General features: G+C 38.6%; 2 protein-coding genes across 7 annotated transcripts in view; one reads left to right on the top strand and one right to left on the bottom strand.

Annotated features, from left to right (window-relative positions):
- The window catches only part of ESF1 (ESF1 nucleolar pre-rRNA processing protein homolog), a 30,823-nt gene extending 30,629 nt beyond the window's left edge, over positions 1-194 (bottom strand). The window contains exon 1 of one of the 2 annotated variants that reach the window (XM_068675712.1): positions 87-194. The gene's annotated coding sequence lies outside the window, so the exon portion shown is untranslated. Of the gene's footprint in view, positions 1-7; positions 33-86 lie in introns of those variants that run through there. The other variant, XM_068675713.1, reaches the window with a different exon arrangement.
- On the top strand, positions 147-6,722 carry NDUFAF5 (NADH:ubiquinone oxidoreductase complex assembly factor 5). 5 transcript variants are annotated; one of them, XR_011094485.1, is made up of 11 exons: positions 147-464; positions 553-593; positions 682-745; positions 2,501-2,548; positions 2,647-2,750; positions 3,072-3,111; positions 4,181-4,378; positions 4,871-4,931; positions 5,478-5,552; positions 5,967-6,050; positions 6,375-6,431. XR_011094485.1 is itself a non-coding variant. In XM_068675714.1 (11 exons), the coding sequence occupies exons 1-11, from the start codon at positions 162-164 to the stop codon at positions 6,679-6,681; spliced, it is 1,113 nt and encodes a 370-aa protein (XP_068531815.1). In that variant the 5' UTR covers positions 147-161; the 3' UTR covers positions 6,682-6,722. The 5 variants fall into 5 exon arrangements, 3 of the variants coding, with proteins under 3 accessions (XP_068531815.1, XP_068531816.1, XP_068531817.1); XM_068675714.1 differs by lacking the exon at positions 5,478-5,552 and adding an exon at positions 6,595-6,722 and having other exon boundaries at positions 6,375-6,457; XR_011094484.1 differs by having other exon boundaries at positions 5,478-6,050; positions 6,375-6,423.
- Positions 6,723-20,620: the final 13,898 nt, after the last annotated feature.

Raw genomic sequence — 20,620 nt, forward strand, 5'->3', positions numbered from 1 at the left:
CGCCCACCGCTCGGTAACGACCGTTAAAACCCAGAGAGGACCAGTTACAGCCGTTAAACGGCCCGCACCGGCCGGCAGCACCTCACCTCAGCGCACCCCTCGCTGCCCCCACGGCTACGGCGGCCGCGGCGGCTCAGCCCGCTCGCAGCCAATGGCGCAAAATGGCGGCGGGGCGCATGCTCGGGGAGGGGCGGGGCGGGGGAGGAGAAGGCGGGTGCGCGGCGCGCATCATGGCGGCGGCGGCGGGCTCGCTGTGGCGGTCGGGGGCTGTCAGGTGGGGCGGGGGGTGCCGCCGGCTGTGGGCGCCGCCGGCCGCCGCTGCTGCCTCCTCCTCCTCCTCCTCCTCCTCCTCCTCTCCCCCTCCGGGCGTGCTGAGCCCCTTCGATCGGCGGCTGAAGCGGAAGCAGAAGAACTGGGCGGCGGTGCAGGCGCAGCGGGCGCAGTGCGAGTACCTGCGGGAGGAGGTGGGGTGGGGATGGGGATAGGGACGGGGATGGGGATGGTGGCACCGTGCCCCCGGCGGCGCTGACCCACAGCCGGCTGTCCCCACAGGTCGGCGGCAGGGTGGCCGACAGGCTGCTGGACATCCCCAGGTGGGTCTCGCTGCCCGGCGGCTGGGGGCGTGCTCGGAGCGGGGCTGGGGGGAGCGCGGCGTTAAAGCGTGTCCCGCCTGTCCCCCAGGACCTTCCCTCTCGCCTTGGACCTGGGCTCTGGGAGAGGTTACATAGCGCAGCATTTAACCAAGGTACTGGCGTGTCTTGCTTCAAAATGTCTAAAATAAGCGCGTGTTCACCCGTCTGTTTTCTATTAGGGCGCTATTGTAAGATAAAATAACCCTCTGAATGCTAACGAGGAAATTCCTTTATTTATTACCTTGTACATGTATCTACAGTCCAAACGTGTGTCTTTGACAGACTCTTCATCATAGAGGCATCCAGGTTGGAAAAGCCCTCTGAAATCAACTAGTGCAGCCTCTCCTGCAGAGAGATCTGGGCAGATCGGATAGCTGGGCGATCACCAACCACATGAAATTTAACAAGAGCAAGTGCCGGGTCCTGCACCTGGGACGGGGCAGCCCTGGCCATACATACAGACTGGGCAATGAAACAGGGGAGAGCAGCCTAGAAGAGAGGGATCTGGGGGTCGTGGTTGACAGCAAGTTGAGTATGAGCCAGCAGTGTGCCCTGTCAGCCAGGAGGGCCAACCGTGTCCTGGGGTGCATCAAGCACGGCATCGCTAGTAGGTCAAGGGAGGTGATTGTCCAGAGGAGGGCGACCAGGATGGTGAAGGGCCCAGAGGGGAAGCCGTGTGAGGAGCGGCTGAGGGCACTGGGCCTGTTCAGCCTGGAGAAGAGGAGGCTGAGGGGGGACCTCATCGCAGTCTACAGCTTCCTCACGAGGGGCAGGGAGAGGCAGGTGACCTGTTCTCTGTAATCACCAGTTGGGACCCGAGGAAACGGTGTCAAGCTGAGGCAGGGGAAGTTTAGGTTGGACATCAGGAAGAGGCTCTTCCCCGAGAGGGTGGTTGCACACTGGAACAGGCTCCCCAGGGAAGCAGTCACGGCACCAAACCTGCCTGAATTTAAGAAGGGATTGGACTGTGCACTTAGCCACATGGTCTAATCTTTCGGGTAGACCTATGTGGTACCAGGAGTTGGACTCGATAATCCTTATGGGACCCTTCCAACTTGGGATATTCTATGTTTTAACCTAGTACTGACAAGTCCACCATTAAACTATACTACTGAGCTCCACATCTACACATTTCTTGAAGACCTCCAGGGATGGTGGCTTGACCGCTTCCCTAGGTAGCCTGTTCCAATCCCACACAACCCCTTCAGTAAGGAAATTTCTCCTACTATCTAACCCACTCCTCCCCCGGCGCAACTTGAGGCCGTTTCCCCTCACCTTACTTGATGCTTGGAAGAAGAGCCCAATCCCCACCCCGTTGCAAACACCTTTAAGGTAACTGTGAAGTACAATAAGGCTTCCCCTGAGCCTCCTTCTCTTCAGGCTAAACACCCCCAGCTCCCTCAGCCTCTCCTCATAAGACTTGCACTCTAGATTTGAAGATTAGACAAATAATAGTGCAAGGGAAGCTACTGTTGTGGAGTAGTTAACCTTCAGTCCTCAGTTGGGAGATGCATATTTTTCGGTTGGTCTTTGTTGCACACACTTGACTTTGAACAAGAACTATCAGTATGGAGATTTGTAAATGGAGAACAGTTTATCCTTCATAAACCATGGAATGTGTAAATGTACCTCATTGTCTGCTGTTTCGTGGTTTATATCTGACTGAACCTCAAGGTTGTTATTACTTCTACCTTGACTATTCTCCCATGCAGCAATCAGTAAGTATCGTGCTAGGGGAGAAAAATACCTTCAACTTTATGAAAAGTTTAATTGTTAGAAATTTCTTATACATGCAAGTGTTCAAAAATAACTATTGTCAATTTATAAAACAACTCAAATGGATGACATAGTTTCTTATTTTATTTCAGGAAATTGTTGAAAAACTTGTTCAAGTTGATATGGCAGAGAATGTTTTTGTAAGTGGCTTTCTGAGTGTTAATGTATTTAATTCCATAATGCCGAAAAGCAGAAGGAATACATTTCTGATGATGTTTTTATTATAACCCAACATTAGAAAAATGCTGTAGAATCTGAAGTACCTACGATCAACGTTGTAGCTGATGAGGAATTCCTTCCTTTCAAAGAAGATACATTTGATCTTGTTGTTAGCAGCTTGAGGTATGTGTTAATCGTTTATTGACACTTTTTTTTTTTTTTTAGATAAAGATGTAAGTCGTGCTGTATGAAATGTGTTTGCATGGTCAATGTGACCATACAGTATGAAAACGTGGTGGCCTGATGGTTCTTAACATTTATTTCCCTCAAGGCACACATACCTTCTCCTTTTTTGATTTTTCTCTACATTTTTAGCCAGTGTTTCCAAACTTCTGCAGCTTAAAAACTTGTTTGTTGATTTGACTTTTGAAACATACTTAGCATATACGTTCTTTTGCCTTTCCCCAAACTTTATTTATTCTGCAAATCTTTCTGGTATTTCAGTTTACACTGGGTGAATGACCTTCCTAAGGCTTTTAGAGAGGTAAGAAACTGGTTTTTAGTGCAACTATTTTCAAATGAAAAACAACACTTACCGTTACTTCCATTCAGAGCTCTATATATTTCTTGTTCTTTAAAAAAAATAGGCACATGAATAGCTCATTAGTTGGGTATTTTTTGCAGTATTTCTGGCAGTTTGAGGAGTACCAGTTGATACTTCTATTAATTTATTGTCTCAAAGCAATTTAGGACAAATAACTACAAAACAACACATTTGTATAATATTTTATAGTTTTAACAGCTGAGATCATGGTAACTAATGTAAACTAAGTCAGTGTTACTGATTTCACTGTCAGTCGCACTTAATAGCTTTCTAAATGTTTTCTAAATAAAACTAGTCCAAACCTGGTTTATGGAATTTGTGTTCAATATTTGCCTCAGCTATCTTTTTGAATTACAACTTTAACCAGATAAAAGCTTTCTGATTCTTATGTGAAGCAAATATTTGTAGGAAAAACCACAAACGTTGTTGAAAAAACTCTGATTTGGGGGTTACCTAAGCTCCTTTTTGCAGATGAATTTTTTATTTTTTTTTTTAAATCTCCTGGCTTTGGCACAGGAGTGAAGAACATCTTTTCCAGTTTGGCGTTTTTTCCTTTATTTCAAACATACCATATCCTATCACATGTTCATACAAATAGGAGTACCCTATTATGGAATAGTAAAAATAAGAATTATAATGCACACAGTATTTGTTTTAAATAAATAATAAACCAAGCTTGGAAAGAAATACATTATTTTATCTGGAAATTTGAAAAATTGAAAATCTGAAATAGTGTATTTTGTGTTTCCTAGTTGTGAATGTAATTTCCAGTGATTCTCTTTCTTAAGAACAAATAGTCTCTTCTGAGAACAGATCATATATCTTGCAGTGTTACCAAAAGCTTTGGTGGTGCATCTTGCCTAGTGGAATAGTCAATAATAAAAATCTGTTAAAGATACTACAATGATTACTTCTAAGTTCATTTAAAAAAAAAAAAAAGCTAAGAATGTCTTAGTTGCGCAATATTAATAAAAATAAAAGAAATAATATAATTTTTCTTCTGTTGTAGATTCACCAAGTTCTTAAGCCAGATGGAGTATTTATCGGTTCGATGTTTGGGGGAGACACTCTCTATGAGCTTCGCTGCTCTTTGCAGCTAGCAGAATTAGAGAGAGAAGGGGGTTTTTCTCCTCATGTATCACCGTTCACTGCTGTATCAGATTTAGGACATCTCCTGTCAAGAACTGGCTTTAACACTCTGACTGTGGTAATTATTAAAAAAATAAATAAAAATCAGAACAACGTGGAACATCAGAACTGGTGTATGAGAAATGCTACTTCCAAGAGTACATTACTAATGTGGTACTTCCTTATTTCTGCATGTAGTGCACTTTGCTAAGTAAGTTTCTGAAATAGCCTGAACTAAATCTGTTCTTGGCTGTACTGTGATTTTTAAAACCCACGGAAGAGTATCTTTGGCTAGTGGCCCAGTAGAATTTGCATGGTCGTTGTAGAGAGATGTGTCACAGAATGTTAGACCTACTTGAAAAAATACTCTTGCTGTTTCTTCTAAAAAGAAGAAAATAACGGCACTTCAATTAAAACTTGATTACATTTGAGCTACTAGACAAAGTTCTTCATCAGTGTTGAGGGAGTATATTTTTCTGAGACATACATGGTTCTGTTTGAACAGAAAGTTGACATAGTGCTTTGTTTTTAAGTTGATATGCTCTACAATTAAGATTCTGAATTATTTCAGGATACTGATGAAATTCAAGTAAACTACCCAGGGTTGTTTGAGATAATGGAAGACTTGCAAGGCAAGTATATACTTTGGAAATATAAACATTTTCTGTATCAGCAATACCAATGCACAAGAGTTTCAGCATGTTTTTTAACTTCAAATAAAATGTACTGTAATAGTGAAAGCATTACTTTTTTTTCCTGATACCTAGTGAGTCAGAAACGTAAGCCCATCAGTAGACTTTTTTTGGGAAGCAAAAGTCAAAAATTTGTACTTGTGGCCTTCTGTAAATTTTCTGTTGCTCTTTTTCTCTTGGTCTTTGTAAGCCTCCTCAGTGTAAACTGCTGGAAAGCCCTGAGAGGAAGACAGAAGCATATATCCAACATAATGACTTTTAATGTCTTTTTTTTTTTTCCCTGTGAGCCTGCCTAAGTAACAGGATGTTCAGGACACCGTTTTGGAGTGAGAACAGACCCTCACGCTAGAGTATGAGGAAAACACACGCAAAAAAAGTGGTGCTTAACAATTGAGTTGGTGTTCATTTGTCGTGAATTGCAAAGTAGTTGTTGGTATGCAGTCAGTAGTTACTTATGGAGCAATTCAGGGCATCTTCTTATTTCAGGTCATCTGCTGTTGTGTAGAGTCAATACCTTAATGAAAATAGAACTTTAATTCCCTGCAGAAGCATTCAGATACAGTAAGTGATTAAGGAAAATTATCTAAGATTAGGTTTATGATTTTTTCTTACTAAAAATCTTCTGGGGGTATTTAGTTTTGATGATAAAAATACGAGTTGTGTCTGAACAAACACTTTGTACTTGGTGGGTAAAAAAAAAATTATTAGAAAATCTAAATGTTGAACACTCTGGCTGGAAGGTAATAATCTGAAATCATTCCTAGCAATACAAACAGTAAATTGCAAAGCATGGGCATTAAGAGGCTTGGATCTGTACAGGTAAGAAACTTCGCTGCTGTAGGTTGTACTCTTACAGTGAGATTCAGAGGATTCTGTACTTACTCTGGTGTAATAAAAACCTGCCATTAGTGCATGACACTTAACTCATGATATATGCTGTATCTTCTTTTCCTTAAAGCTGAAACATATTTTTAGGTATGGGAGAGAGTAATTGCTCTTGGAACAGAAAACCTCTGCTTCACAGGGATACGATGCTGGCAGCTGCAGCAATATACCGAGGTAAGTATTTAATAGGTGAGTTCACCTGAAATGACTTTAAGAATGTATTTTCCATGTCTTTTCTCCGACCTCTATGTAAAATAAAACCATTTTGGAATAGAAAAAAAATACTATTTTAGTACAGGTATTTTTAACCTTAATTATAATGACAGGATCTGAACTATATTGATACACCAGTAAGGGATATTTTTATTGTCCCAAATCTTTCACTGAGGGTCACTGTGATGAATAAGTCACACTTGGTTCTGATGTTTTGGGAACTGATTGTTTCTTAAAACTGATGTTCTGTACACCTTCCCACTTTCTCCCTTCCTGTCCTGGCAGAAATGTATGGAAATAGCGATGGCACAGTACCTGCAACATTTCAGATCTTCTACATGATTGGCTGGAAATTCCATGAATCACAGGTAATGTGAAGCCAAACAATTTTCTCTTTGAAGGTACATTTTGAAATGGCTGGTATTTTAAAGGGTTTTTGTGAAATAACTTTTTTTTGTTTAAAAAAAGCACTGATTTTTTTCTATTGTTTTTTTTTTACTCTTAGGCAAAACCTGCCCAGAGAGGTTCTGCAACAGTTTCACTTGGAGATCTGGCAAAAATAGATGGACTTCTTACGAGAGAAAAAAAATAGTTCTTCATGAAAAATAAAGTTGTTTTGAAGTTCCTATAAAACTCAGTGTGTTTAGTCTCCACTTGTACTTAAAGACATTTTGAAATGATAGCAATCTGCAGGCAGCAGGGGATTTTTTAGTGCCTATGCTACAACATCAGCTGTGTAAAATAGCATTCATTTTTTTTCTAGATAAATATTTGAGTAGTATTCTAAGTGCTCAATTTGATTAAATGACTGTTCTGAGATGTAATGTCTCTTTGAGTATTTCAATAGCAAAGACTGCTCCTGGTATGAGTTGCAAGTCTGAAGTGTACATCACCCTGCATTGTTTTCAAATTATTCCTAAAGGATGGTGGATCATAAAGAATAATAATATTTGGTGACAAATGTATATATGAGGCATACTATAAAAGATATTATCACCAAATACGCAGACCTAACCTAACATGTTTTTTTTGTGGGCTGGAATGGAAATTAAGGCTTCAAAGTTACTGTCAGTATCGTTTGAAATTTGAATGTTTGACTTGCGTAAAAGAAAGTAATTGAGTAAGTGCTGCACTGTAAAAATATCTTCATTTGCTACCTTTCACCTGTGTCACGCACATTCAATTACTTCTCTCTCCACTTGCAAAGACAGAAATAATTGTTTCTGAAATAAGTGGGAGAGCTTAGCTATAAAGAAGGCTGTATGTTTAATTCTAGCTTGAGCAGACTGTATCCTGATTAGACTAAGTTTACTGAAAGGAGTAGCTAGCAGAAAAGTCAACTAGCACACACGTGGACTTGCACGCTTCAAACCAATTAGCTTACCATTGGCATTCTCTGGAATTTTTGCTGTTTTGTTTTGTTTTTGTTTTTTGTTTTTTTTTTTTTGTTTTTTGAGTTGCAAGGTATTTTTACACATACACATCACAGCATTTGACAAATTAGAGGTGGCACTTTATCTAAATATTAGTTTAAAATCACATTTGCCTGTTATTTTCTGCTTTTCTACCTTTAGAGACTGAAAAGTTTTTCCCCCTTTAGCTGTTGCATGGGACTATGACTTTTCCCATAAGTATCTATTAGCAGAAATTGATCTTAATTAATATGGCCCATTAACCTGAGTTGTTTAGAAACAATAGCTCACCCAATGATTTCACTTGATCATAATATTGATAGAGAACAGTAGAATGGAAAAGCATGGCAAGTATATAATCAAGCATATTGTTCAAGCAGTTCTATCATTGTATGTAGTAGGTGTACCAACACTGGTGTAAAATAAAGCTTCTCTAGGCCTGCTGTAATAAGATTATCCAGCAGGTGGAGTGTGACAGAATGTGGCACAGTCCAAATACACAAAGTAGGCAGAAGCCTTAATATTCTGTCAATGATTTTTGAGTTATGATTCAAAACTAATGCAGATATTAAAGTTACCACCTACTGCTTAACCAGTATTCAATTTTCCAAATTGCAGAAATGCTGTTTAGAAACTATTAATGCGGTATTCAGCTGGCTAGAAGACTAATTTAAGAGCCTACTGTGGGGGCTTATTTTATCTGAGTAAGAAATGGGCAGAGAAAGCACAAACCACCCTGATAAAGAGGGAAAGAATCATCCATTAGTTCTGACAAGCCTAATCCATAATTTTTCAAGGGGAAGGAGCTCATCTTCCATTTTTGTTAGAGAACAGTAATGCTCCTGGGCAAACAGAGATGGATGGGAAATGGTTTTATAACCTTTATTGCCCTTAAAATAAAGACTAAAATCTAAAGGAAGAACTTGTCACACCAACAGCTTCTGGTTCTCTCAGAGTCTTTCAGTGGCCTCAATACAAGATACTGCCTCAGTTTACAAGTCCTGTTTTAAATAAAGTTCACTTATTTCAAGGGGAACTCACAAGTTTCCTAAATGTAGGCTTCTATGGAGCTGTGTCAAATGACTGCAACTTTATGCATTTTTGCTTCAGCAGGTTAATTTCCAGTCACTTCAGCTGGTGGCTGTGACTCAGATCTGTTAAGGGAATGAGGAGGTGGAATGTGCTGGGTAAATGTTAATTGGAGATGTGCTCCTACTGTGCTTGTGTGAAGCACTCAGGAAGAGAGGGAAGGATTTCCAGTTCTTTGATTCCGTGTTCCAGGGGTGGAATATGTAAACAGCAAAGTAGGTATGAATGTGATTTGGTAATGGGAGAAGGTATCTTCTGGATAGAGAGAAATGGAAGGAAACTATTCTTAGCAGTTCTTTAGCAGTTGGAAGAACACAGTGTAAGTACTTGGTTGACTTGGAAAAGGGCTCAGAATAGAAGAAGTGGTGAGTAATAGAGAAATTACTTGGAGCAATGTTAATTGGGAATTAGGGAGCATGACAGGTAAGGTGTTTGTTTCCCTGACTGATGATGTTTGATAAACAACCTTTTGTGTGTTTGACAAAGAAAACTTTGAAATGCATTGCCATGCTATATGAAGGTCATGAATGTTCAGGTTTTCACTCTGCGCTAGGTTTTTTATTTCTTGAGTTTTTTTCAAGTGGTATATTAGGGAAATAACAAGTCAGTGGCCCACAGAAGTTGAGGAGAGCCTGAGGATTGACCACCTAGTGTATTGGCATATGAGGTAATCTGTAATGCTTGCTCCAGCTGAGCAAAATTCAATGGAAAAAATGGTCAGAGAGCAGCATGGATGCCACTTCCCAACTTTAAATAACAATGCAGAACAGGTTGTGACTTTCATGTAAAATAAGATGGGAATGCCTGTGTTAAATTGGGAATAAACATTTGCATAATGTTACCAGCAGTGAGGTATGAATGTGCAAAGATACAACCTTATACATATTTAAATAAATAAAATACTACACTGAGGTGCTGCTTCTGACACGAGTAAGTCTTTCTGCTTGCTAAGTTTCAAAAAAAAAATAAAAATAAAATCCCCTATTATTACTTAACTTATAGAATTGCGGAATGGCCAAGGTTGGAAGGGCCCTCTGAAGATCATCCAGTCCAACCCCCCTGCCCAGCAGGATCACCCAGAGCACATCGTGCAGGATGACATCCAGGCGGGTTTTGAATATCTCCAGAGGAGTCTCCACAACTTTTCTGGGCAACCTGTGCCAGTGCTCTGTCACCCTCAGAGTAAAGAAGTGCCCTCTCAAACTCAGCTGGAACTTCCTGTGAACTAGACTTTGACTGCAATTATTTGGTAGCATTTCTTCTTGGAATTACTTTTTTTCTGGTTCCCAGTAGTCGTTTTCTTTGTATGGCACTTATGAATACCTTTGAAAAAAAGTTAGTTTATTGTGAGCAGAAGTTTTTTCATGTAAGGATCTTATATTTTGATTCTCTTTTTTAGATTTAAGACTAGTGGTTTCTGAAATTATAATGAAGATGAATGTTATTATTAGTTGTTAGTCTAGACTATTTTGAACTCTGCATATTAAAAACCAGCTTTTGCAGAATAAGTAACTTCTAAAAAGCAGTTGCTAAGGTGACATAATGTCTCTTATAAGCTAGGTAGTTTTAAAAATCTGCACATGATATGGAATGTTTTTCTTCTGAAGTAGAAATGAAAATTAATTCAGGAAAATAATCCTTTTGACCAATCAAAAGTTCAGAGTGCAAATCAAAAGTTAATTAAAAAAAAAAAAAAAAAAGAAAGAAAAAAGCTTAGAAGGACATTTACACTTAATGAACATTAGTACCTGAAGGTCAACGTCAGTGATCCTGATGTTATAATATCTGAGAGTCAGAGACAGTGATCATCAAGGATCCTGCTCCTTCAGGGTCTTTGATGACAAGGTCTGTCAATGTGCAGTTTTATCCAAGGCTACTTAGGGTACAGGGGATGATAATAAAGCCCTACATTTTGTATCCTAAGCATTAGATTTTGCAGTTCCTATGCTTTCAAATGACTCAGAATTTGAATTTAAAACATGGGAAAGGATCCTTGACTACCTCTAATTTATAAAAATAAATAATTACCTCTAATTTATAAAAAATACTTCAGCAGAAGTTCAAAAGGTAGCCTTACAAAGTAGTTTAACTTTTTAAATCTGCTTAAAAACAAAACAAACAAAACAAAACAAACCTTTTCAATGTTTTCTAGAAGTGAACTAAAACTAAACTTTTTTCAGTTGGGGTGGCACATCCGTCTTTCAGATGTTTTTTCAATGGAATATACTAATGCAAAGACCTGATCTAGTGTTTTAAGCTTATTAGAACATCTTGTTCAAGAAACTACATTAGGAAAGGTAGCATTTGTCAAACCCAGTAACTGAATCTCCACTTTTCAAAGGCATTCTATTTTGGGCGAGATTAGGGAGCTGTTGATTTGGGGAAGTACAGTCACTCTAGCGGTTTGATTGGAAGCAGTCTGAGCACCGAAGCAAATTTGACCTATGTAGAGAGCCAGTTGATTTCCTGCATTCTTAAGTGCCCTCAGGTGAAGGAGAGGAAAAAAATAATAAAAATTAAAAATTAAAAGTTGTGTTTTAGACAAAGGCTGCATGCATAGCAGTGTGAAGTAGAAAACACTGAAAAGTGCATATGCTTGTAGTAGAGGAAAATGACTCATGTCTTAAATCAAGCTAGGATCAAAGTGGTTTGTTGATTTATTAATAGCTTGTAATTAACTGTCAGTGAACTGTATATGCAGGATTAATACCAGCAATATAGCAGATAAATGGCCATCCCGGAGCCTTACAAAATGTTAGTAAACACCTTCAGATACCTAATACACCCTTCTAGAGCAGTCTCCTACAAGTTTGCAGTGATGTGCTCACCCTCCTGGGAAGGCATATTCCCCTGTCTGCGCCAACTGCTTCCCTTTTTTTGCACAATTACAGATTTTAGTGCTTTTGGCTCTTGTTTTTAAGTTGACTCTTCTTTCCACCCAAAGTCTCCTGGTAACTGGTTGCTGTTTAACCCAGTTGATGGCGGCCTTTGTTTGAAACCTGGGCAGGTTTTGAGCAAACACCCTCTCAGGTTTGGGTGTTGTGTTCACACATGTGCTGAACTCGCGTTTCTGTATTAGCAGCTGTTGTGATCCAGGCTTTTTGGCCAGGAGGAGGCCCTGTGGATTTCCCCCACAATTTCAAGCTGTTTCTTGGGATGCAAGGCACATGGATAAAATAAGAGAGAAAATAAGTCCTTCTTGGAAAAATGTTTCCATTGAAGCACTGGGAATTAATATTGGAGAATCTTATTTGGCCTCAAATTGTGCATGATAGGCCAGGAAGTATCATGATATGGCTGTCTTGTCATGGTAAGAAGGCTTCATTTTTACCATACCAATGAATTCCATCTAGTTTGTGTATTTGTTCTGAGTTTTGTAGGAATTCCTTATATTACATACAAGTAGAAGTGCAACTTGGAGGTTGAGATCTGCACACTGTGTGACTTCTGATCCTGGGCTTATTCTTGTAATATTACACCCAGAGTTTGTGTGAGTACACTAGGAAAACAAGGAAAAAAATGAACCTTGTGAATAAACGTATATATGAAAATTTTCATACTTCTAGTCAAATATAACTTATAGTTTCATAGATGACAAAACTACAGGAAAGCTCAGCTTTTAGCCAAACGTACAACCTAAGAAAAGGTGTGTGGGGGTTAATTAGTACAGGCATTAATTTAAATGGATCAGAACTCTAATCTTAAACTCACTTGTAATGTGAAGTGCCCTAATATTGAGAAATGATTTATTCTGTGGAAATATCAAAAATTAACAATTTATTGGAATCTAATGAGTAACAGATAATACATATTAGATGTATATTAGATTTAATTAACTTCAAATTACAGGAATTTGGATACTTGAATTGCCGGACTCTGTATTCTCCCAGAACTAAGCTGCTAGTTTGTGGATGGCTGTAACACCCCTTCTTTAGCTCCACCATCTCGTCTCTACAAAGTACGTAATGCTTTAGCATCTAGATGTCTAGCAGGTGCATCCCTTCCTTCCAGCATCTACTTCAGGGATGTGGTTAACTCTCCCTTTTTTTTCTTCTGTGTCTTCTCTTATCTTTTTTTTTTTTTTTTTTTTTTTTTTTTGTAGAGAATTCATTGGTTTATTAAATTTCTGGAATTATTCACTGCTTTAATTTGATGCAGAACTACAAACATTTGATACAAGGCTTCTCAAGTTACTTCCTAGTATCAGAGCTGTTTTCACTTTTGTAATTAAAAATGTAATTCCCATGAAGTACCACTTTAGACATGATTATCATGTTTCCCAGTCAGTACATTTCCTGACTCATCCAGAGATTGTATGATCTTTCAGGAGTAATATAGTAGCTTGGAGGCAAAGGCTGTAGCAACATTTAGCTGATGAACTAGTGCTGAACTTGATAAGTAACCAGGGTCAGACTGTAAACTGAAGTCATAGCTTAATATCCGTGAAACATGAGTTTGCATAACATCCCATCCACGCCTAATTTTTGCCTTTGGATTTCTGCAGTTACCTGTAGTTCTTTCTGGAATTCCAAAAAATAGCAGAGATGAGCTAGTGCCAGGAGGTTTTGTTAGTCGGATCTTGAACAGAGCATTCCTTAGATGATTTTGCCTACAGGAGTTAGCTTAGAAGGCACTCTCAGGGGGCTCTGAGGTGCTGTCACACCGCTGTTCAGTCAACAGAGTCAGAGCACTTGTTTGTTGCATGGGTGACTGATCTTCGATTGCAACCTTTCACAAAACAAACTGAAACATCTGTTGTTTTATTTATAGGTGAGCTTTCCAAAGCGTAGCTTACAGGGTTTCGTTTGTTTTTTCCCTCCCTCCTGGCTCAGTGAATTTTTATTGTATGCAAAGTGGAAATTTAAAAACTGTATAGATTGGGTATCTATTCAGGACTGTTACAGCCTGGTGGCTGCTACTTTTTGGTAGCTGGGAGTTAAATTATCCCTTATTGAGAGGGTAGGCTTTAATTTGCAGCTTCTGTAACTCTGTGTTTAGAGATCTCAGAGGTACTGAATTAAAAGGTAATGGTATGATTATTTATTGGCCCTATAAATGTGTTTGGAGTAAACTTAGTTGTTCCACTTCGGGAAAGGATTCAGGTTCATGAACCCAAAGGGCTCGTAAGTGTGAGGAAGTGTTTTCCTGCAGCTCCCTGCAGTGAGTTAGTATAACTTGACACAGACAAAATTACTCCAGTATTGACTACTGGGCAGCTTGGCTTCATTATATTAGCTTTCCTGAGTCTCCGAACAGCCACATAGAGACTGTGCATCATTTTACATGTAAGTCAGAGTCCCCTGGCTATAAAAGGATCTAAGAGTTAGATGTCACAGTACTGAAGGCTGCAGCATAGCAATGTTTTTGTAGGCCTATCTTTTGAGTTTCTGTTTGTGAGTATTGCTAAATAACTCCCTCCATTTAACTGTACTTTAAATATTGTTTGTGTTCTAGCAGTTAACCATCTTGAAAACACATCAGTGTGACTTAGTATAGCACTTGAGATGAATTTACAAATGAATCTTGGCATAAGACAAATGTATTTTAACACTTCGGTTTGTGTGCCTGCTTCCTGCATATTTATTTTCAACCTTCAGTTGATTAGCTGCTTTGTCTTGTATACAGAAATGGCCTGTTTAATGCAGTGGGAAGTCAAATAAAAGCCAGCATTTGTTAATGGATGCTTAGAACAGGCACAGTCAGACATTTTAAATTATTCTAAATAAGCAGTAATTCTAATTTATTTCTAAAGATAGAAGTATAACAACCCAATTACCTAGTTTCCTCACAGACTGTAATGAGTACAGTTAGCATAAAATTGGTCTATAAATTTAATGGGCAATTTCTTGTTCTGTGGACTTTGAACATACTAGCAGAAACGTGGTAAGCTGTGTTAGATTCTGTAGAGTAGCTTGCTCCCATTGGATGCCTTCTTGACAAAATGCCTTACTGTAAAATGCCAATCAAATCTGTTCAGTACGAGGAGTTCTTAAAGTATTGGCTCAAACAGGGATGGCAGTAGACCTGAGAGGGATGTTCACCATTCCTTCAAGAAAAACAATCATTATTTGTCTGGGTTAGCATTAGGGTGGCTTTTTTTTCTTTCTACTGGAGAGTATTATGACTGTGGATTCAACTTCAAATACATGTCAGGATGTAACTAGTGTAAGGCCAACTCTATATGTGCAGCCTCATAACTTGCATCATTTTTTTCTAAATGTAGCATATGCACAGAGATCAAAGACTTAAAAAAAAAAAAAAAAAAAAAAAAAAAGCATGTTAATACCCTACTGATAGAGGAAGGGAGTGCTGGAGTCCCACTGCTGATACAGGGATTCTCAAACCAAGATTCAGGCAGCTGCTGCTGTACGTGTGTGCCAGTAGTTGTGCACTCTGCTGGATGTGTCCCAGCATGGGGCTTTACAGGATTCCTAGCTGATGTGATCCAAAGATAATGGGAAGTTCTTTGTGACCATACTCTCATACAGTAAAAATAACTGAGATGGGCATAGCAAAGTTGCAGTTACTTGCTGTAACTAAAGTAGTAACAATTATGGACCATGAGAATACATACTTAATACAACATAAGCAAACACATAAGGCTTGCAGAATAGAACCAAGTATTTCAAGGTATGTTTTCATGATGGGCTTCTGATTTCCCTCTCCTTTGCAAGCAGGCATTACTCTAAAGAGCTAGCCCAGTCCTACATAAAAACTGATTTCATTGTGTTTTTCTATTAATCCTATTTTCAGCAGTGTTCTTATGGAACAGACTTTCTGACCATACTTCATAAATAACATTATTCTTCAATACAATGCTATTTTTGACAATGCAATTAACTGACAATATTTTTACTAAAAGGTACACCCGAGAAGAGAATAGAGCAGTAATAAGGACATTGAAAACAATATTTAATTGACCACATAAGGTTTGTATTTTAGTAAAACATCTCTTTTCTTTTTGATAATGTATTTTGCAGGAAATACAATGTGATATGTCTGTAGTTTCAGTTATTATCACTTGCATTACATGACCTGGCAGTTTGTCCAGCTCTGAGGAATACAGCTAACTGGATGTTGCTGACTGCTTATATTTAACCTTTTTCTCAAAACACAAAAAGGCGTAATTTTGCTATAAAAGTATGAAAATCCCTTTGCTTGTAAGTTTTACTCAACTTTGCAGTATGAATTGACCATAGGAGAATGAAGTCTGTAATGAAAGGTAAAATGTAACTTGAAAACGTACAGCCATGGAAGAGGAATGTGTGTGATAACCTTCAAGACCTGCCTCTTTTACCAAGAACTAGAATGAAACTAAGGAAAGAAAAATGTCTCACAACTTGTTTATTGAAGTTCATATTCAAACATACCAACAAAGACTTTAAATGTATTAGCAGATATGAATTTTAAAAAATCAGTAAAAAGCAATGGTTTTTCTTTAATCTGAATACTTCCAATTGTCATATGTGTATTTTTCCATTTCACCTCTTGACGCCCTACCTTTACATAGTGTAGTCAACTCTCTGGTCGTTTTTAATTTTCAAACTGTGTTGCTTAGAGGTACTCAATCATAAATCACAATGTCATTTAGTAAATGGAAAGAAACAAACCAGAGTGCACATCATTTCTGGATTGAATGATAAGTCAGGTTGCCACAAATGCTTTGGTTTAAGACCTTGACATTCATTTTCTCTCTATAGGCATTTATGTCAGGAAAACTCAATTGTCTGAGCACTCTCAGAAAGCAAGGGCAAGAAGTGCCCCACTATGACTAAAGCAAATTCACTGAAAAATAAAAGTCTGTGGATGTTTTTTTCTTCAGTATTTTCTATAACAGTCAGACCTAAGAACAAAACAGAAGTTTCATAATTGGTAGCATGTAAACTGTTTTTGTTTGTTTTTAAATTAAAAATGAATGGATATTGACAAGAAAAAAAAAAAAAAGAGTTAAAGATGCACGCGTACAAAATTGGAATGTGATATGACAGGAAAATAAGTCTTGTAGCCTGGCTTGGGCTCAGCTTTTTGATTCCTTGTGCAGAAATTAGATAAACAGTCACATGTAAAATCTGACAGTGGGTCACACGAGTCTGTGAGTGGAGCAGCTCTGGAGCAGTGGCCTCCAGATTACTGAGTTATTGCCATCTGCATTTGTCATTGCTGAATTACTTTGCTGCTGGGTTTTAAAGCTGGTGATTATTGCCATGAGCTACTCAAAGGGACTAAAGTGTATAGCTACAGACAGTGAAGCTGGCATTTATGGCCTCTGTTTAAGTATCACTCTTCAGAACAGTCCCAGAGAGTTACACGGCTGGAAGGCCCAGTTTAAGGCAGCAAGCTCCTGATCAGTGTGCATCAAAGGATGGGGAGGAGGTACAAAGAATTAGACAGTCTTACAGTTTCTGTCTGCCCCTTGTTGTTGATCAGGCATTGAAGTGCAAGGCACACAAAGTGGCTTAAGTTTCTGTTTTTCTCCCCAGATTGAGGGAAAGTGTCAGTTCTGAGCAGCAGATTTCTTAGTCGTGTGTTCAGCCTGCAAGTAGAGGGACTTTGGAGTGCAAAGCCTTTGTTTTGGGACATGACTTGAGGTAGCATTTTTACTTCTTGTTAGCAAAAATAAAATACTATTGAACTAATAATGTTTGGAGCTATGCTAGCGAAAGTTTTGCTTTTATGGCATTGCACATGCATAACTACTTAGAACTTGGCAGAAAAGAAACAGTGTATGAGTGAAGAAATAATAGATTTTTTTTTTTTAACCTGAAATATGTAGAGGTTTTTCCAAGCAGAAGAACAAAATAAAAGTGTCAAAGTAATGATGCTCTGAAAAGGACTCAGAAACAGGGCATTTGGAGTGGAGAACTCAGACAACACCACCAGCTAAACTGAAGCCTCAGATGTAAGTACAGGTAAGGGGTGTCGAGTTCTGAAGCTGAAAATGAAAAGCCTGGATCTGATATGGAAGATAAAGGAATGACAAAACCAAGTGCTGAGAGGGGTATTTAGCAGCAGTATTGCTAACAAACCAAAGAAAGCAGAGTGACAAGCAGGAAAAAGGGTAATGTCAAAAGTATCCACTATGGTTTCAGGATCAGAGAAAGAGGAAAAAGGATTTAGAGAACAATGTGAAAGGAAAAGAGGCATCCCCTCAGCAGTAGCGTAGCGAGAGGAGAAATAGGCTCGAGTATCCTGATAATGGAACAAAAGAGAAAGTTTGATGGAAGAGAAAAAGATCTAACAAAGTTGAAAAAAAATATTTTTGATAGCTAGCTAGAGGTGACGAGGCACACCTTCAATTCTACTGCTAAGATTGGGATCTGGGAGTACAGCCAGCAGTAAGAAGAGATTTAGATCACTTAAGGACACAAATGACTTTTGGAAATACTGAGAATATATGATGTCACCTAGGTGAGAGCGACAACAGGCACAGAGCTTCCCTCAAGGCTGCAGGAAAATGAGACGTGTCTTTTATCAGCTTATGCAATGAGATGAAGTTGTAGAGGGAGGAGTTACTACTTGTCCTTTCTTTGACATTATAAAGACTGATAAGCAAAGCCACTGAGAACATAAAGGACACAATGAAGATGAGATCTGGAGTCTGTCAGCATCTTTCTGGTCACTTTGATAAGTCAAGTTTCAGAGCAGGAAAGGGAGAAGTATGCTGTATATTCAAAGCCATTAGAACTAGTGGAGCAACAGGAATAACTTTGCTGTGCAAGGCACTGAAATCAAAGTTTTGGAGAGAGGTTCTCTGGAACTGGTTTGGTGGAGAAGATGAGAGACTGAAAGTGAAACAAGAGTCAGCTTGGAGAGTGGTGTAGGCTGCCTACACTGTAAGAGAAATTCAGAGTCAGTCCAGTATTTTTCAGCACTATGAACAAGCCTGAGTTTTAATGCCCAAGAAGTGAGGGGAAGAATGAATTTATTTTGCCAGAGGAGATGAAAAGCAGCTCCTGTGGCTGCTTTTACCCAGCTGAGACAGAGCAGGGCTGCAGCCATTGCAGATGAGAAGTCAGGTGCTGCAATGGCAGCTGCTGTGAGACCTAGCAAGTCTGTCCTTCCTAGTCTTCCTGCATGGTTCTTTTTCCATGCTGCTGGTCTGCAAGGTTTTCTTTTCTTTCCTACACTCTTCCCCCTTCCCAAGCCCAGCCCAGTAATTGCTTGCTTTGCCAATAAGGGAATAAAAATGAAGAAATGTCATATAAATGGTTAAAAGGTAAGGACAGCCACAGGAATGTCATCAACAGCAAAGCTGACTGTTTTTATTGGTCATATGAGAACATGTTTCTGTTCTGAAAGTAAACGTTTTGCTATCTAGATGGAAAAGGTAAGTCCAGCAATCAAAGTTAATATTACAAGCTGATTTAAAGATACAGGTGAGGAAGTACTTAAGGATATTTATTTGCTTCATGTTGGCAGCTTCATAAGATGCAAACCGTTTGTTTTTGAAGGCTTGAAAATATCTTGGAGCTTCTCCTGTTGACTGGTAAAGAGTTCTGTGCTTAGAGTGCTGTCACCTCACAGGGGCACCTTTCGTAACACTGAGCGAGCCTGAATGACTTCAGTAAAGGATCCATAAGACATTTAATCCTGATCTGTAGAGCTTGAGTGCCAGTGAACCTACCACAGACCTTATTGGCAATGGTTAATTATTTGTACCTTTTTTTAAAAATTGGACCTTATCTTAACCCTAAAATCTTGAGCTTCTAGGTGTTGAGTTTGGTATGGATTGCTATATGAGACAGTAAGCTTTCACTGTCAAAAAACAAAAAGAAACTTACCAGGACTGGATGGTGATCGAATTGTATTTTAACACTTCTGGATGAAGAATCAAGTGAATGTCTCTAGAACTGTTTATTCTTGATGTAGTATTTAATTAAACTAAGTACTATATATTTAACAAAGAACATATTTTCACCTGTTTATATCAATTTCGGTACTTAATTTCTTTCACATTTTTCATGAGTGAACAAGATGACATTTTTATTTTTCTGGAGTAGATTAATTTAGCTAAAGACAACATTTCTTTTACAGCTTTAGTAACTAGTTATACGGATTGAACACAGTTGATGACTTTTTTGTAGAGCATATTCATGTGTGATGATTATGTAAATGAGAATCACGGTTGTACAACCAAAGGATGTGAAACCCTACTATCTCTCTGTTGTTCTTAATAGGCTTAAGGCTTTATAGTGCATCATATTTTCTGAACTGAAGCAATAACTAATCCTTTGAAGACAGAATAACTGCAGTTTGTAGTATCAAACCAAATGTGAATCGATTTCACCAATTTGGGAAATAAAATACATAGTACAGAATTTCTTAGACCGGTTTTGCAGTTCAAAAACACTTTGGTAAAGTTGGACAAATAGCTAGCAGTAGAACTAAGTGCGATTTTACATGTCTGCAGCACATCTGAGCAATCAGCCTGACCTTAGTGTTTTAATATGCATAATCTATTCTATGGTTTAATGAGATCTTGAGCTATTGGCTCTGAAGATTATTAGTACCCTGGTGAATAGCCCTTCAATCTTCAGGCATGCAATGAGAATTTGCTTCCTCTTTCAATTCTTCAACTTCTTGGCTAGAATTTATTATTTCCCTAAATATAAGCAGCTGCAGAATTTTATTATACTTTATATTACCCCTTTCTTCTATATTTAACTTTTATTTCAATAAATAGATTATTGCTTTCCTCCTGTAATTAAGTACAAATCAAATACAATATTGTAATATTATATTAAAAACATAAGAAATATGACACCTTTTCAGCTGTCATTCTTAAATTCTTAAAGGCAGGAGCGCTACTCTGACAGCAACGTGTTCTTCCAGAAATATCTAGTCAATATGAAAAGTGTATCTTCTCCTTATAGATGTGATAGTAAAGTCATAAATATCACAGATGAAGCGTTCTGTTCTTTCCCACTTGAATTCCATTTAGAGAGAATTCTTTTTCTACCTAGTTCATCCATTCAGTACCTGGATAATAATGACTTCCTTCAAAAGTTTCTGTTGGATATGGGTTGTCTG

This window comes from Anas acuta, chromosome 3, assembly GCF_963932015.1.
Source record: "Anas acuta chromosome 3, bAnaAcu1.1, whole genome shotgun sequence".
In the NCBI taxonomy this organism is placed as follows: Eukaryota; Metazoa; Chordata; class Aves; order Anseriformes; family Anatidae; genus Anas; species Anas acuta.

Coding starts and splice junctions, on each gene's coding strand:
- NDUFAF5 (XM_068675714.1), top strand. CDS start 162: ATGGCGGCGGGGCGCATGCTCGGGGAGGGGCGGGGCGGGGGAGGAGAA. Junction 746..2,500: donor TAGCGCAGCATTTAACCAAG/GTACTGGCGTGT, acceptor ATTTTATTTCAG/GAAATTGTTGAAAAACTTGT. Junction 6,458..6,594: donor GGAAATTCCATGAATCACAG/GTAATGTGAAGC, acceptor TTTTACTCTTAG/GCAAAACCTGCCCAGAGAGG.